The sequence below is a fragment of the Pteronotus mesoamericanus genome, unplaced genomic scaffold (assembly GCF_021234165.1).
Source record: "Pteronotus mesoamericanus isolate MK-2021 breed Mesoamerican mustached bat unplaced genomic scaffold, CSHL_Meso_final contig_557, whole genome shotgun sequence".
NCBI lineage: Eukaryota > Metazoa > Chordata > Mammalia > Chiroptera > Mormoopidae > Pteronotus > Pteronotus mesoamericanus.
Window position 1 is genome coordinate 3,924,806 of NW_026555200.1, and position 14,974 is coordinate 3,939,779.

General features: G+C 59.9%; 1 protein-coding gene across 1 annotated transcript in view; it reads right to left on the reverse strand.

The window, feature by feature from the left end:
• The window catches only part of TNFRSF1B (TNF receptor superfamily member 1B), a 34,781-nt gene that overhangs the window by 10,643 nt on the left and 9,164 nt on the right, over positions 1-14,974 (reverse strand). Inside the window, exons 2-8 of the mRNA XM_054579730.1 lie at positions 6,442-6,541; positions 4,609-4,737; positions 3,981-4,130; positions 3,445-3,538; positions 2,782-3,020; positions 2,219-2,296; positions 1,625-1,659 (exon numbers count right to left, since the gene is read on the reverse strand). Of these exons, the coding sequence (XP_054435705.1) occupies positions 1,625-1,659; positions 2,219-2,296; positions 2,782-3,020; positions 3,445-3,538; positions 3,981-4,130; positions 4,609-4,737; positions 6,442-6,541 (825 nt within the window). The remainder of the gene's footprint in view (positions 1-1,624; positions 1,660-2,218; positions 2,297-2,781; positions 3,021-3,444; positions 3,539-3,980; positions 4,131-4,608; positions 4,738-6,441; positions 6,542-14,974) is intronic.

The following is a 14,974-nucleotide window of genomic DNA, read 5'->3' on the forward strand; positions in this document are numbered from 1 at the left end:
GAAGGGGGAGCCTGGAGGGCAGCAGAAGCCAGAAAAAGGAAGGAGTGGCATTCGCACCCCGGGGAATAAAAAACAGTCTGAAGTCCCAAACCAGTGTTCACATCTGCTGAAATACTGCAGAGCAGGTCCAGAGACATGGTGTTGTGTGACCTGAGGCAAGTCGCTCACTCTCGCTGTCCCTCTTTGCTTGTCAGCAAAATCAGGACGTGAAATCAGTCCCTGGTCCCCACCAGGTCCAAAGCCCTGTGTAAACCTCACTGAGCCACCCAGGGCTGAGCTGTTTCCTAGCACTGTGGTTCTCAGCTGGCAATGTCTCGGGACATTTTTGGTTGTCACCCGCTGGAGGCAGTGCTAGTGGCATCTAGTGGGGAGAGGCCAGTGATACTGCTGAACAGCCTGTGAGGCACAGGACAGCCCCCAGTGACAGGATGATCGGGCCCCAAGTATCAATGGCGCTGACGCTGAGAAACCCTGCCCTCGCAGAACGGGAGGATATGGAGGGAGCCCCTGTTTCCTCACCTGTAAAAGTGGGTAAAAACCTTGCCCTGCCTACCAGATACAGGAGTGTAGCTGCCACCATGTACTGGCTCACCCCGCACCCATTTCTAATCCCTCTCCCTTGTCTTCTTCCACCACGGAGGCTTGGAAAGCAAAGTACTTCCTTTCCTGGCCTCCCTTGCAGCTAGGGGTGGTCACATGATACCATTCAGGCCAATGAGACAAAAGGAGAAGTCTGCCCAGGGCTTTTGGGAGAGCATCTGATTTCCTGATAGAAGGCACCATGGCTTCCCTGGCCGTTCTTCCCACCTCAAACCCAAGGACACAGGAAGTGATGACTACCCTCTCATGACCCGAAGCCGCAAGCAAGGGAACAAAACCAACGCACCAAAGACGGCAGAGCCCAGGGATGCAACACCTCTCCAAAGGATGCAACAGAACTCTTCTAGCAGCCATCAGGCCTCGCTCTCTTTGTATGTGAGAAAGGTAAAGCCCTTTTGTTTTAAGTAAACCTTAAGGTTTTGGTTACTTGTAGCCAAATGCCTTCCTGATGTAGTATGGATAAAATACTATGTCAGCACTGTGTTCCTAGCAAAAGTCCTTCACAGACCCTACTTTACAAAAAGGAGCTGCGGCGAACTGCTTCGGATGAATTTGAGGGACTCAGGGCCTGGCCCCCTAGGCTCCAACTCAACCCCAGGGACAATCCCCAGGGCCTTCTGTGGAACGCCAGGGGTACCCTGGTGCTCAGTTTGAAAACCACTGCTCTTTGAGGAAGTGCTTCGTAAGCACCACAGAGATGCGGAGAACTGTTGCCCGCTGAGTGAATGGCACAGCCCCGGAGCAGGACGGTCACCATTTAATGGTGAGGAAACAGAGCCACAAGCCACTTCATGACTCCCTAAGGTCACACCACAGGTCCACGACCACATGCTTGCCACCGATACCACGAGCCCCCCTGTTCCTTGATGGGGCGTTTCACACTCAGTCTCTTTATTAGCCCACGGAGGGCAGCCTAAGCTCCAAGGACAGACCCTGGCTGGCCCTTCCTCAGGCTCCCAGGGCTCTGCACAGCGCCTGCCACTGGACCCCGGGGAGGAGGAGGGGGAGACAGAGGGGCACTCACCACCATGGCTTCTCCCTGCAGGCAGAAGGGCTTCTCTGCAAAGAGGGGAGAGGGGACAAGTCAGGGACAGTGACTTCCTCCGGCCACAGCTGATCTAACTGGGCGGGTAACATGGGGCCCAGGCAGAAGCAGCAGGAGTAGACCCAGCCGTCGGGACAACAATTATCTACCAGACCGGGCGTAGAAAGTCCTCACACCCAGCTCTCCAGCTGGATCAATATTGTTCCACTCCCCTCCCCCACCCCCTACCATTTTCCAACCACCCCCCCTTTACGCATGCCACGCCCTCTGCTTAGCATGCCCTTCCTTTCCCCGCACACATCCCTCCCTCCAACTCTTCCCTAGCTCAAATGCCACCCGCTCCAGAAGGCCCGACTCCCCCAGGATTCCCCAATAAGAATCCTGGACTCCCACCCCCCTGGACAGCCCCGACGGAGTCTTGCCCTTCAGCAGATAAGTAAGTGGAAGCGCCCTCGGCCCCAAGCTCTACGCTCCTGCAGGGTCTACAGTGCCCAGCTCCGCCTGCCTCCCGGGAGGCGCCCCAGCAAAGCTCCCTGACCAGAGGGATAAAGGGAAAAGGGAATGGAATCTTACTTTTCTTCTGAGTCATGATGAAACAGTTCACAACCACTATTAGTAGCAGTCCCAAGGCTGTCATACCCACGATCAGCCCTAGAAGGAAAAGAGACGCTCAGAAAACAGCTGCAGAGAGCACACTCCAATGCGCCAGGTGCCTGGTTGTCACCGGGGAGGGGCAAACCCGGTCCTGAGGCCTCAGATCAATTACAAAACAAACAGAGCAAAAACCATGCTGAACAAAGCACGTCTGCAGACCACGCCAGTTTGAGACTTCTGGCCTGATGTCATCCTGACCCCAGGTGGGAAGCCCATGAGGAAGTGTGACCCAGCCTACGCTGCCTTCACAGCCCAATGGGTTCATCAGGAAATGAACAACCAGGAGACCATCTCCACTTTCGGGTAAAATGCTAAGCCCACCTCTCCCAACCCAGGGGCGCTCAGTAACAGTACCGGGTCTTGGGGATGACAAGTCTCGCCGCCACGTGTCCCAGGGCAGAATACATCCAGCCCGCAGCAGGCTCTCAGTACATCTCTGAGGTAGGAGGGAGGAGGAGGGAAGGGGCCCTCTCATGACTTACCAATTGGAAGAGAGATATTCCCCGTGGTGATCCCTTCCGTCGGGGGACTTGGGACCACCGGGGACAGGATGGAGGGGCTTGGAGCCGCGCTGGACCCTGGAGTTGGCTCCGTGTGTGGGGACCTCGTGGGCCCTGGCCGGGGCACGAGGGCTAAGCCTGGCTCCCTTGTCTTGGCGGGGAGATCAGATGTGCAGACCGCATCCCGGCTTGCGTTGCCAGGGATGGCCGTCGACTCACAGCTGGGGGAGGAGAGGACTTGGTCAGCGGGCAGCAGAGGACGGGATGGCTGGGCTCACCCGTGGGAGGCAGGGCAGCGAGCAAGGGCCCCTGCAGCCGGGGTGGGGGCGTGAGTACGTGCCTGTCCTCTTTTACGGCTGCCCCTTCCTGTGCTCCCCGATACCCCTCTCCTCATGCTCCCCACTCAGTCTTGACTTCCGGGGCAAGGCTACTGTTTACCGCGCTATCTGTCCTGGAACCCCCCCCACCGTTAGATTCACCCGCCCTGGCACTGAACAGAGCTCGGGCAATGCCTCAACCCAAGGGAGTGAGTGAGGGATGCCAGGCACCAGGGCACAGCCACTCTGTGCTTATACAGCGCGTCCCTCCATCCGCCAGGGATAGTCCCTCCCCGCTCCCCCGGAACGGAAGGACTTAGCCACTCACGTCCGGTGGGGCCTGCAAGGATCCGTGGATGACGTTGTGTCAGAGAATGTCCCTGGGGCACAGGGAGCACACATCACATTTGACGTTGCGGTTCCTTCAAAAGAAAAAAAATTGCAAGCTGTCACCAACTCAGATGCTCCGTGGACCAGGTGGGCCTTCGCACTGGAGACCGAGGGGAGGGCTGAGGTGCTCACGGACCTCTGTCTACACCTCTAACTCTGAAAACACACACACAGCTGGGGAATTCGTTCTTTAAGCAATTCTAGTGACTTCCTGGTCTCCAGGGTTACACACGGGTTCATCTTCCTGTGGCACCACCTTGTTTCCCAGTGGTTTAGGGACGAATCTGATGCATCTCGGACCCCCAGGGCCCAGCCCACAGTGCGTGCCTAACCTAGGGAGCGCTGCAGGAAAGGATGAACAGGGGACAGGTGGGCCGGCCGCCAGTGACGACGTTCCCAGGCTGAGCTGACGAGCCGATGCCTGTGAAGGAGAGACCCAAGGGGGTCCCCCAGGCCCGCTGCCCAGGCCCCTACCTGGCGTGACGACACCGAAGCCGGGGTAGCACTTGCGCTGTTCCATGCACAGCCGGCAGCCCTGCTGACTCGGAAGCATGCAGTACCAGCCGGGCCTGCAGCTGCACACGCGGTCCTGTTCCCGGGTGCAGGCCTGGGTCTCCACCTGGCCTGGGGGTGTGGAGGCAGCCCAGGGTCATTCCTGCCTCCCCAGCCTGCCCACCGCTGGACCACCCTGCCCTCTCAGCCGGCCCGCCACCCACAGAGAGCTCTGATCTCCAGCAGGCCAGTGGGCCTCCCCCCGCAGCAAGATGCGAAAAGAACATTGGCCACAGAGTCCCAAGGCCTGAAGTCTGGGTCCAGCTCCGCAGCATGGGTAAGACACAACTTCCTCAACTCGAAAATGGGCACAGTTTTCCCACCGCTGCTCCTGGCCTGCCAGCCCCAGGGGGCTATTTAAGAGGAGTCGGCGAGAGTAGATGAAAACACCACTGATAAACTGTAAAGAACGGTACCCATGCAACCGCATGCCTGGGGGCATGGAAATACCGGGTCTGGGGGGATCCCAGCCAGCCTTCAACAAGGGGCTGGAATGCACGGTGCCCAGGGCAGGGTGCCTGGGACCACCCGTCCCCCCGGGGCTACTCACCAGGGCTGCAGCGGGAGCCACAGCTCAAGCACTCAGGGACCCAGTTCCAGATCTGGGTGTACGTGCTCTCCTCGCAAGGGGAACACACTGTATCTGAGGTAGCGGTGCAGAGGAATCGCACATGGTAGCCTGAGGAAGTAAGGGCCAGAGGTCTCAGGGGGGCGGGGCTTCTGCCCAGGCACAGGGCTCACCCACTGTTCCCCAGACCCCCAGGGTTCTGTAGTCTAGTAGCAAAGGCTCTTCGATGGGGCTCCAGCTCCTCCACTGACTCCTCTCACATTAGCAAGTGCCAGCTGTCACTCAATCTCACAGCCTCCACCGCTCATAAAACATCTTCCCCTCTGCTCTTTCCAGATGCCTACAATTCAGCCACTAGAACTGCCTGTTGTTAGTCAATCACACTTTAGTGTGAACTGGTTTGCCAGCCCCTTTGTCTTTATCCGCCTGGGAGTATACACTGCGGGGGGGGGGGGGGGGCGGGCAGGAAGGAAGAAGGAATGTAGCATAGTTTCTTAGCACTGCCCAGAGAGGCCTACCAGGGGGGTAGAAGAATACCAAGGCAAACCTTCAAGGAGTTCCTCTTCTGAGCCCTGAGCCCTATGCTGCCATAGTCACTGCTGGGCTAATCCAGCAAATTCTTACAAAGACCCTGCTGTTTAATAGGAGAAAGAAAAGTCATGTCCCCTGGAGTCTCTTGAAATGGCTGTGGGAGGCGATAGGTATGTCTGTGCCTGCCCACATCTCAGGCTGATGGCTCAAGGCCCTCCAACGGCTCCTTGGATCCTGCAGAATAAAATCTAAACTCCTAACCACCACCCCTGCTTACTCACTCTGAGCCACACATTGGCCTTGCTGCTCCTTGAGTTCACCAAACAGGCTCCTGCCTCAGGGCCTTTGCACTTGCTGTGGCTCCTGCTGGGCACGCTGCTCCCTGAACACTCACATGACTCCCTCCCTCCCTCCCCTCCTGAGTGTCTCTGCCCGAGCGTCAGCCCTCAGACAGGCCTTCCCTGACCACTCTGTTAAACACAGTATGTCCTTCGCCATCGGTCTCCATCTGCCTTCGCTGGCCTCCTTTTCTTCAAAGCACTTAATCTCTGATAGGATCACACATCTATTTCCTCTATTTGTCAGTCCCTCTAGTAAAATGTAAAATCCAGGAGGGCGAGGATGTTGTCTGCCCTGCTCTCTATTGCATCCCCAGCACTTAGAACAGTACTGGACACGTAACAGACGCTTTATCAATATTATAGAAATGATGTATAAACAAGTGAATAACTGGGCATTGAGCTACGCAGGTCTCCCAACGCAGGTTAAGCCTCAGGTCCACCATGTGTGAAACAGGTTGGCATTCACTGATTCAGTCAGATATGTACTGAGCACACAGTATGGGACAGGCATGGTGCCCGGTGCTCAGGAGTCAGTGGAAAGCAAGCCCGGTCCCTGTCCTAGAGGAACACGCAGTGGGAGTGACAAAAAGAGGAGCCAGGATAGCACAGGATGAAAAGAGCTGCTGCCGTGGGAGACACCAGAGACTATGGGGAACTCAAAGGAGGAACCAGATCTGGCCAGGCAGTATAGGCAGGCTTCCTGGAGGAGGGGGGCACCTAAGCTGAGCTCATAACAGTTAGGTAGGAGTTTACCAGGGAAAGGGAGTTGGGAAGAGGGAACGGTGTGTGCAAAGGCGAGAAGAGGCCCTTAGAAGGAGTTCAGTAAGAATCGAAAGCCGTGACCCGGCCTACCGCCAACCCGCATTCACACACTCCCTCCACGGCACCAGCCCCCAGAGGGACCGCGCCGGCCTGAGGTCGGGGGTCCGGGCCCGTCCCTCACCGGGAGGACACATGCTGCAGCACATATTGGTCCTCTTGTCTTGGTATTCTCTCGGCTGGCACGAGCTTCCAGGCTCCGGGATATAGGGGGTGAGCGTGACCTGGGAGGGAGAAGGACGGTCATCAGCTTGGCCACGCCTGACACCCAGATCCCCATCCTACGCCCACATGTTTGGCTCTCTCCCTGCTGGGGCTTCCCTTACGGATGGACAAAGGACACGGGGACTTCTCCCTTTGGGTGGGGGGGATGGCGGAGGTAGGAGAAAGAGGCCCTGCCCCTCCTCCTTCCTCAGCGCAGCACACTCAGGTCTGCAGGCAGCGACACAGAGCCTGCTGGCCGGCCGGTGAGACTGGCTCCGACACTACCCGGGGCGGATGTACAGCCCTTCAAGCTGTCCCAAAGGCAGTGGCCTCAGTCACAAGGACCCACGGTGGTCAGCACAGTGGGGCCCTCTGCTGAGGATGCCTCCCCTCCCCACTTCCCGCACCTGGGAATTGGCCCCTTCCTCCTTCCAACCAACTGCTGCCTCCTCTGGGAAGCCCTCCTGGACTCCCCCAGGTTGACTCAGGCTCCTCCTCCTCTGCGTTCTCTCTGAATGCTGGCCAGAGTCCTTCAAACCATCATCTCCTTGTGCTGAAATGGGGCACCTACTTGTCCTCCCCTCTTGCATGGGTACACATGCACACATACCCTCGCCTACAACACACAGGCAGAAATGACGGCCTCATCGTCTAGACCCTCGGTTCCAACACGCAGCCCAGGCAGAGCTGGAGCTCAGCAGATGTGTATGTCAATGACAGTGCTTACAACAGCGACCATTTCCTGCGCACTGACAGGGTGCCAGGTGTTGTTGTAAGAGCTCCAGGTGCTCTGTCAGTGGGTGTGGCTGCACCCACCCAGATGCCCTATACCCACAGGGCACCCATGCCCCCAGCTGTGGTGAGTGTCCCCCGAGAGCGACCCCCAGCCTCTGGGTGGGTCAGAGGCCGTGGGAGGGTTCATGCTCCACTCCCTGCTCCATCTCGTTCCCCATCCCACACCTTGAAGTCGTGACTGCACAGCTGGGCCCTTCACTGGCCCCTGTACTGAGAACAGGCCAACAGGGAAACCCTGCGGGCCCTCCCACTTGGCCTGGCTGGCAGTCCCAGGCCCATCCTGGCATCTCGACAACGCCCAAGGCCTGGCGTTTCTGGGGGCCCCACAATCTGCGGCTCACCCCCCCGCCCCCGGCCAAGCTGCCTTCTCCACCTGGAACAGCCTCTTGCTTCATCCGGCAAAGTTCCACTCGTCCCTTCTGCCAGTGGCCTCCTCCTGCCCACGCCCCACCCTGGACAGTCAACCACTGGTGCCCCGGATCCTGACCTTCCTCCCTCAGGGCTCCTGGCACGCAGGGCTGTGCCCCCACTAAACAGGCACCCTCTGAGGCTGCCGGCTGGGGGTAACCCTGCTGCCGCCCAGAGCCTGGCATGTGGTAGGTGCTCAGGGTCCCTAATCCAGGCGGCAGGCTTCCTGACAATGTTGTTTCCCAGAGTCGTCCCACCCTGCACCAGGACCCTGAAGCCCAAACATAGGAGCACCTGCCCTGCTGGCCGGCCCCGGAAGCCCTTTCCTCACCCAGCCCAGGGCCCAGGCCCTGTCCCCAGGAGGTCGGCGCTAGACTTCCGGGGGTGGGAGAGATGCAGATGGCTGGCGAGGGAGGTGGGGACCATCCTGCATAACACAGAGTCTAGAAAGATAACTTCCATCCCCATCTGGACTGTGACCTCACGTGCCCATGGCCACACACGTGTGCACATGCATGCACACACATGCACACACACTCCCTCCCAGTCCTTTCCCCTCCCGTCTGGCTGCCAGGCACCTAAAGGAAAGGGAAAGCTAGGCTCCTTCTCAGGGCTCCTCCCCATTGTGGGCAGGGCTCACTGCCAGTGTCACGAGCACCTGCAGGGGGTGCCTGGTACTAATGCCGACTCCTCCCCACAACAGACAGGATAAAAGAAGCTCAAGGGTGGGCTCAGGAAGCTGTCCTGTTCAAAAAGAAAAGCAAAAGGTGCTGAACACACCTGATTATCTGGCACCACCAGAGACAGTAAGGTGACCTGGGGAGGGGCACATGGAGGGGACCCGGTGATCAAAGGCGGGGCAGCCCCCCTGCCACCAGAGAAACCGCACCTTCTCAGCTCCCTTCCCAGGCACTGTGGTAGAGGAGGGCCTGTCCCCCGACAGAATGGGCCCCAAGGGCCGGGCTGTGCTTCGGTTGTGGAGCTGCCTGCCCCTCAGAGAGGGTGCCCGAGGGCAGGGAGGGGCCATGTGGGGAGGGGGCGCGGGGGCACAGGTCTCGGGGACCCTGCATCCTCAGAGCACCCCACCGTAACTAGGGGAGCCCCGCATTGGTGTGGTGGCTCCCAGCATGCAGCCCAGGGGGGCCTGCCCGGCTGGAGGAGGATTTCCTGTCAGGCCCACAGGGCCTGATGGGAAAGGGCGCTGCCTCGGCCAAGGGCGGGGGAGGGGGCTCCCTCCCTCCAGCTACCGCCCAGGGCTCCTGGCCCAGGCCTGCAGCTGGACCCTTGGGCCCCCAGGCCTCTGCCCGAGGCCTCCCCGCAGCCTCCCTCAGGGCCTTTTCCTGTCTGAGTCTTGCTCTGAGGGCCCTTCCCCACACTTCCTCCTGCTGCTGCGTGACGGGGGTCGGCCCTCCCTTGAGCAATTTCTCGGACTATTTATCCTCTTGGACAGAAAAAAAAAAAAAAATGCAGCCCTGTCATGGCTAAACTATGAGGAACAGAAAGCCCCTTGCTGAGCAGGACAAAAGGTCACCCCCTCCACTCGCAGGGCTCCCCACAGCACAGGCGAACCAAGGCTGGGGGAGCCGGGCCTCAGGTCCCCGCAGGGCCACACATGCCGGGGGTCCCTGGAGGTCCCCGGGACGTGGGGGGCAGCTTCTGGGAAACCAGGGTGATGGGAGCTTGGATTCCCGGGGGCTTTGTGGGGGAGGCTCAGGTAGGTGCCCCCCCCCCCGAATGCTGACAGACAGTTTAGAAAGAGGAACTAAACTGGATAGTTGTTGATTCATTCAGCACGTTTACCAGACCCAAGCTTTCAAAATACAGAGCCCACGAGAAAACTTGGAAATCACTGAGGGGCGTCAGCCACCTCTGTAACTGGTGGGCCCCCTGTGACCCAGGGGTTGGGGGACAGGAGAAGGCAGATGATAGAGAGGGAGACAGATAGGTGATAGGTGGAAGGAACGAAGGTGAAAAGGAAGGGAAAAGGGAGGGACGGAGCGAAGGAGGAAGGAAGGACCATCTCATGTCCAGTTTGTGAGGCAGGTCTGATTGAGCCCATTTCACAGATGAGGAAATGGATGGAGAAAGAAGCAAAGCCACCTCCTTGTCCCCAAAGGCCCTGGGCCACGGCAGTGGCAGGCTGCGGGGGGGGGGGGGGGCTGGCACCCCAGGCGGCCACCACGGCCCACGCCTCAGCCAGCCCAGGCCACCAGGCTGCCTCACACCAGCGCCTGCGGCCCCATTTCCTCTCTCAACAGGGGCCTCACCCTCCTCTGACCGGAGGTGTCTACACTGAGTGATGGCCCTTCAGGGAGGAAGAAAAACATTAGGATACTTGTTAAGCACCTACCATAGGCCAGGCAGAGCTGCAGGCACTGTACAGAATCCCACTTCCCCCCCCCAAAAAAAAAGTCCGTGGGCATGTGCCCATTTCATAGCTCAGGGAGGCCTGGTCACCGGCCTGGGTTCACCCAGGAACGAGGAGGTGGAGCAGGGACAGGACTGTCCCCCTGGCCCCCCTGGAGGAATCTGGTCACCTCCTCAGGACAGCTGTGGGAGCAGTTCCCGGGGCCCGCCCTCCGCCCTCCGCCCGCGTCCCTGAATCACCTCAACGCCGCCAGCCCCCGTCCTCTGCTTCTGTGCCAAGCAGGGACTGGGGCGCTGGCTCACACGGACACACATGCTCTTTTTCTCACCCGGGAGCATGTGCTCTCTCACACACGCGCGCGCGTGCTCTCTCTCTCTCTCTCTCTTTCTCTCACACACACACACACACACACACACACACACAATGCAGGTAACCGGTCTTAGGCCAACACGCTGGGGCCTCCGCTCTGACTGGGATTCCCAGGACACCCCCCAGGACCCTCAGAACGAGCCGGCAGGGACATTCGGCGCCTAAGGCCCCGCTCTCCCCAGAGCGGCCGGTGTCGCTGGGCTGTTGAGAGGGCCCATCCTCGGGCTGGCGGCCGCTCAGCAGGCGGGGGCCGGGCAGCTCAGGCTCATAGGCAGGAGCCCGTGAGCAGGGACGGCTGGCCCGGCTGATGAGCGGCTGTGCCAAGTGCTAGAAAGATGCATGGGAGACAGAAGCAGAGGCAGGATTGTGGCACGGCAGCGCAGGCTGGCGTCAGGAACCTTCGACATCTCAGAAAAAGTCAGGGGCACAGATGGAAACATTCATTCATTCATTCATTCATCAAACACAGTGAGCACCCGCTATTCTAGGTGCCGGGCAGACCGCATCAAACGCACCTGAGTCCCTGCCCTGAGAAGCTGAGCCCTAGTGGCGGGCGGGGGGAGGGTGGCTCAGACATACGGCAGAAGAATGTGAGGTGGCGGTAGGAGCCCAGGAAAAAGGGAAGCCAGGTGGGGGCAGGAGCCACAGGGAGGAGGTGCTCGCGGAGGGGGTGCCCCTGGGCACAGCCAGGAGGCCAGGACAGCGGGGCCAGAGGGCGGGGGCTAGGACGAGGGCCCCAGGAGCCAAGGAGCAGTGGCACCTCCTCCTAGAAGGCTGCTCCAAGCCAGGCGTCCTACACGCCGTCTCTGAGTCCTCATCTGGCACCAGAATGCCGGTGCTATTATTGTCTCCAAGCCACAGATGAGAAAATGGAGCCTCAGAGAGGCCTCCTCACCTCCAGCCCAGTTTCCTCCCCAGCATCAAGCTGCCGCCTGTGTCCCCAGGAGGCTGGATTTCAACCCCCAGACCCTCCCCAAAGGTCCTCCCTCCTCTCCTCTGGCACTCCCTCTACTATGGGCAGTAACTGGGTCCTCCATGCCTCAGTTTCCTCATCTGCAACACAGCAGTAGGGACCTGGCTGATGCTCTAAGCCCTTTCCAGCCCTAGCTTCTTAAAGATGGGTGTTGAAATGCTCAGCCCCTCCCGAGACCACAGAAGTGCTAGGTAGGAGGTGGAAAAACTGAATGAGCTAGGAGGTGGGGGCTGGGGTAGGAGGCCAGGCTGAAGGGGGGTGTGGAGAGCAGCTTCTGTGCCCCAGCCTGCGCCCCTCATCCCCTCCCCCAGACAGGGGCCGCCTGAGCAGGTGGCCTCAGGAATGCAAGAGGCTCCAGGGCTCACAAACACACACAGGGCATCCCAGGAGCAGCGCTGGGCTTAGGTGACAGGGTCCGGTGCCGTGCTGGCTCTGGGGGATGTGCCGTGTCACCTACTCTCTGAGCCTCAACACTGTTGCCTGTAAAATGGTGACAGAGCGCCTTGCCCTGTCCCCTGCTGGGGTTGTGGATCTTCGCTTGGGTCCCTCCTCGCCTCCCAGACTCCCCAGGACCCGCACGGGAGCTCGGAGGGTGTGCAAAGGCCCAGGGCTGCTGCACCCCCGGGTCACACGGAGCGTTGGAACTGGGCCGTTCCTGCCTCGGTTTTAGCTGAGAGCAGACCACGGGAGGACACCCTGAGCAAGTGGCCCCGTTCTAGTGAGGTCCCAGATGGCCCCTGTGGCCCTGGCAAAGGAAGGGACACGTGCAGGGAAGCTGACGTGTGACCCGTAGAGCACATCCAAGCAACACCTCCAGAAGCCCTAAGTCAGGAGACTATGACAGGCCAGCTGCCGTGACAGTGGGGTACGGGCCTCACTGGGACGGGGGATGGGGACGTTCTCACAGGCCAAGTGTGGGCTTCCAAGGGTGCCAGCCTCAGGCTGCCTCAAAGGGACTCCACTCAAGAGGAACACCCGCGGGAGTAATGGGATCCCCAAAATAAAGAGTCTGGATGAGTAGCCAAAATCCAGGGCTGGGGGGTCCATTCAGTGGCCAAAAGACACAGGGTCCAGAACAACGGGCAGCAATGTGGCTGTGAGTCCCACAAAGAAAGTGAGTCTCGGAGGTGGAGCCATAGCCCAACCTGGTGAGTCCGCGAGACTGCTTGCTCCCTGCCTCCCCGAACTCCCCGACTCCCATCCTGGAGGGTCGGAAACCACAGCAGCAGCTGGGGCTCGGGCAGGAGACTGCTGGTTCCAGGTGGGCACTTCACGGGGGCCATCAGCCAGTGAGGGGCAGAGCAGGGCAGCCGTGCAGGCCTCTGGGCCCAGAGTCCGCATCGGCTCTGCCGGGGCAATTGGGCAACCCTGCACCAGCTAGCTGACTTCCTCAGCTCAGACCAGGGCCCTGAGTGTACGCTAAGGTGGGGGCCCTCGGTCCCTTCCCCTATTTATAAATAGACAGTGGGAGAGAGAGGAAGACAAAGAAGGACAGGCCTGGGGAAGGAAGAAGGGGCCACCACCGAGACAGTGTCATCTAGAAGCACTCAAAGAAAAGACTCCCTGCCACCATCAACACAGCATCTTTGGGGTCCTCGAGGCTTTTTAATTTCCTGGAGCCTCCCCTTCTGGAGCCTTGGGAAGGCGTCACACTCCAGGCCCCGCTGGACCATCCCAAGCGGGGATTCGGGCCAGCCACCAGCTAGGAGCAGGATGGGGACAGGATGGGAAGGAGGCCACAGGGAGAAGCTTCTGGCTTCAGGGAGCAGCATGTCACTCACATTTAGCCATTTCATAGAGCCAGAAAGACTGATGGAGGCTGTTCAGACCCTGGAGAAGCACCTACTGTGTGCAGACGCGGTACTGGGTCCCCTCCCACGCATTCCCTCGCTTTATCCCTGCACCAACTCTGCGAGCTGGGGGCTACCCCAGCCTGGAGATGCAGCAACGGTTCTGGAGATTCAGCGCCGACACCGAGTCAGAGGCCATGGAGCCAGCACGCCGCAGGCGGGTGCCACACCCACCTCGGTACCCCCAGACAGTTGCCGGCCCTGGGATGACTGTGCAGATGAGGGGCCCAGCAGTGGGGAATGACTCCCCCGAGAACACACAGCAAGCCCGGTTCAGTGACTCTCCCAAGCTAACGGGGCTCCAGGGTCCCAGGGGCAGACACCAAAGCTGTGGGGCGGGCAGAGGCGTCTGCACAGGGACCCAGGGACCCCTGCACAGGTGGAAACTGTCTTCGAGCAATATAGAAACCGCTTCGTTTGCATGGCGGGTCCCTGGGGGCCCCGCATGCAGAGCAAAGCAGCACAGCCGGCTGGGCCTCCATCTTGGGGGGTTTGCGGGAGCCCCGTGGGCCGTGCGTGGGGCGCGGCCACACCGGGCCGGGCCAGCAGGGCAGCACCGCCAGGGCCCGGCTGCAGAGGCTCGTCTTCCGTCACGGAGAGGGTGAGCATCTGCGTCAGGAAGGACCAACCACATCACAGGTGGTGGCGCTGGGGTGACACGTCCCTGCTGCCTGTGATGTCCCCTTAGAAGTGAGCTGGGGGCAGACAGGAAGCCCGTATCCGGGCTGGTATCCGGTTCCCGGGGCCAGGCTTAGTGCTAGAGGGGGAACACGAGAGGCGAGGACGTGGTGCCTGCCTCCAAGGAACCCTCAGCCTTGTTGCAGCGAACACCCCAACTCCTTCCACCCCCCACCAGGCCTGTCAGCAGCCCCTCCACCCCAAGCTTCTCTCCCCAGCTCAGCCTCCTCACTCTTGGTCCCAGCCTTTCCAGAGGGACCTGAAGCTGCCTTCCCACATCCAGGTCTAGCCCTGATTAAAAGCTTCCAGCGGCCCCACCGCCCTCGGCCCGAGCTCACTGTCCTCAGCGCCCAGCCCCGCTAGCATCTCCCACTGCCTCTCATCCAGAGCAGCATCGGGCTCCCTCACCACCCTCCCTCTGCCCCAACCCCTTGCGGGGCTGACTCTTCAGCTTCTTTAGAAAGTCCTCTGCACTCTCACCTCAAGGAAACCTTCTCCGAACCCCCGGAGGGGCTCGGAGGTCCCTCCTGGGGGCTCCAGCAACAACCTGGGTACAGCTCTCACCAGCCCAGAACACTTTTTGGTTAACCATGTCCCTGTGTCTCCCTTTTAGCCCAGGGACCACAACCCCCTCTGCATGCACTAGTGTGACCTCTAAGCCAGACACCCTGGGGTGAGCCCCAGTTCTGTCAATCAGAGGCCTCAGTTTTGTCATCTATAAAATGGGGACAAAAACAGTGCCCACCACATAGGGCTGTTATGATTCACTGAGTCAACTTCTGTAGAGGGCTCGGTGATGTGCTGGCTGGCAGTAAGAGCTGAGTGATACTCGCAGGTTTTTATTACTCATTCCTCTACGCCCAGCCCAGGGCACGGCCCGTGGCAGGTGCTGAATAGATGGGGAATTGCTGAACAGAAGCAGAAGTTTTCATTTCCACTAGGTGAAACGCCTTGGGGCTCGCATGAGAACGGGGTGGGAAATGGGCATATAAAGAGACGGCGAGAGGTCCCC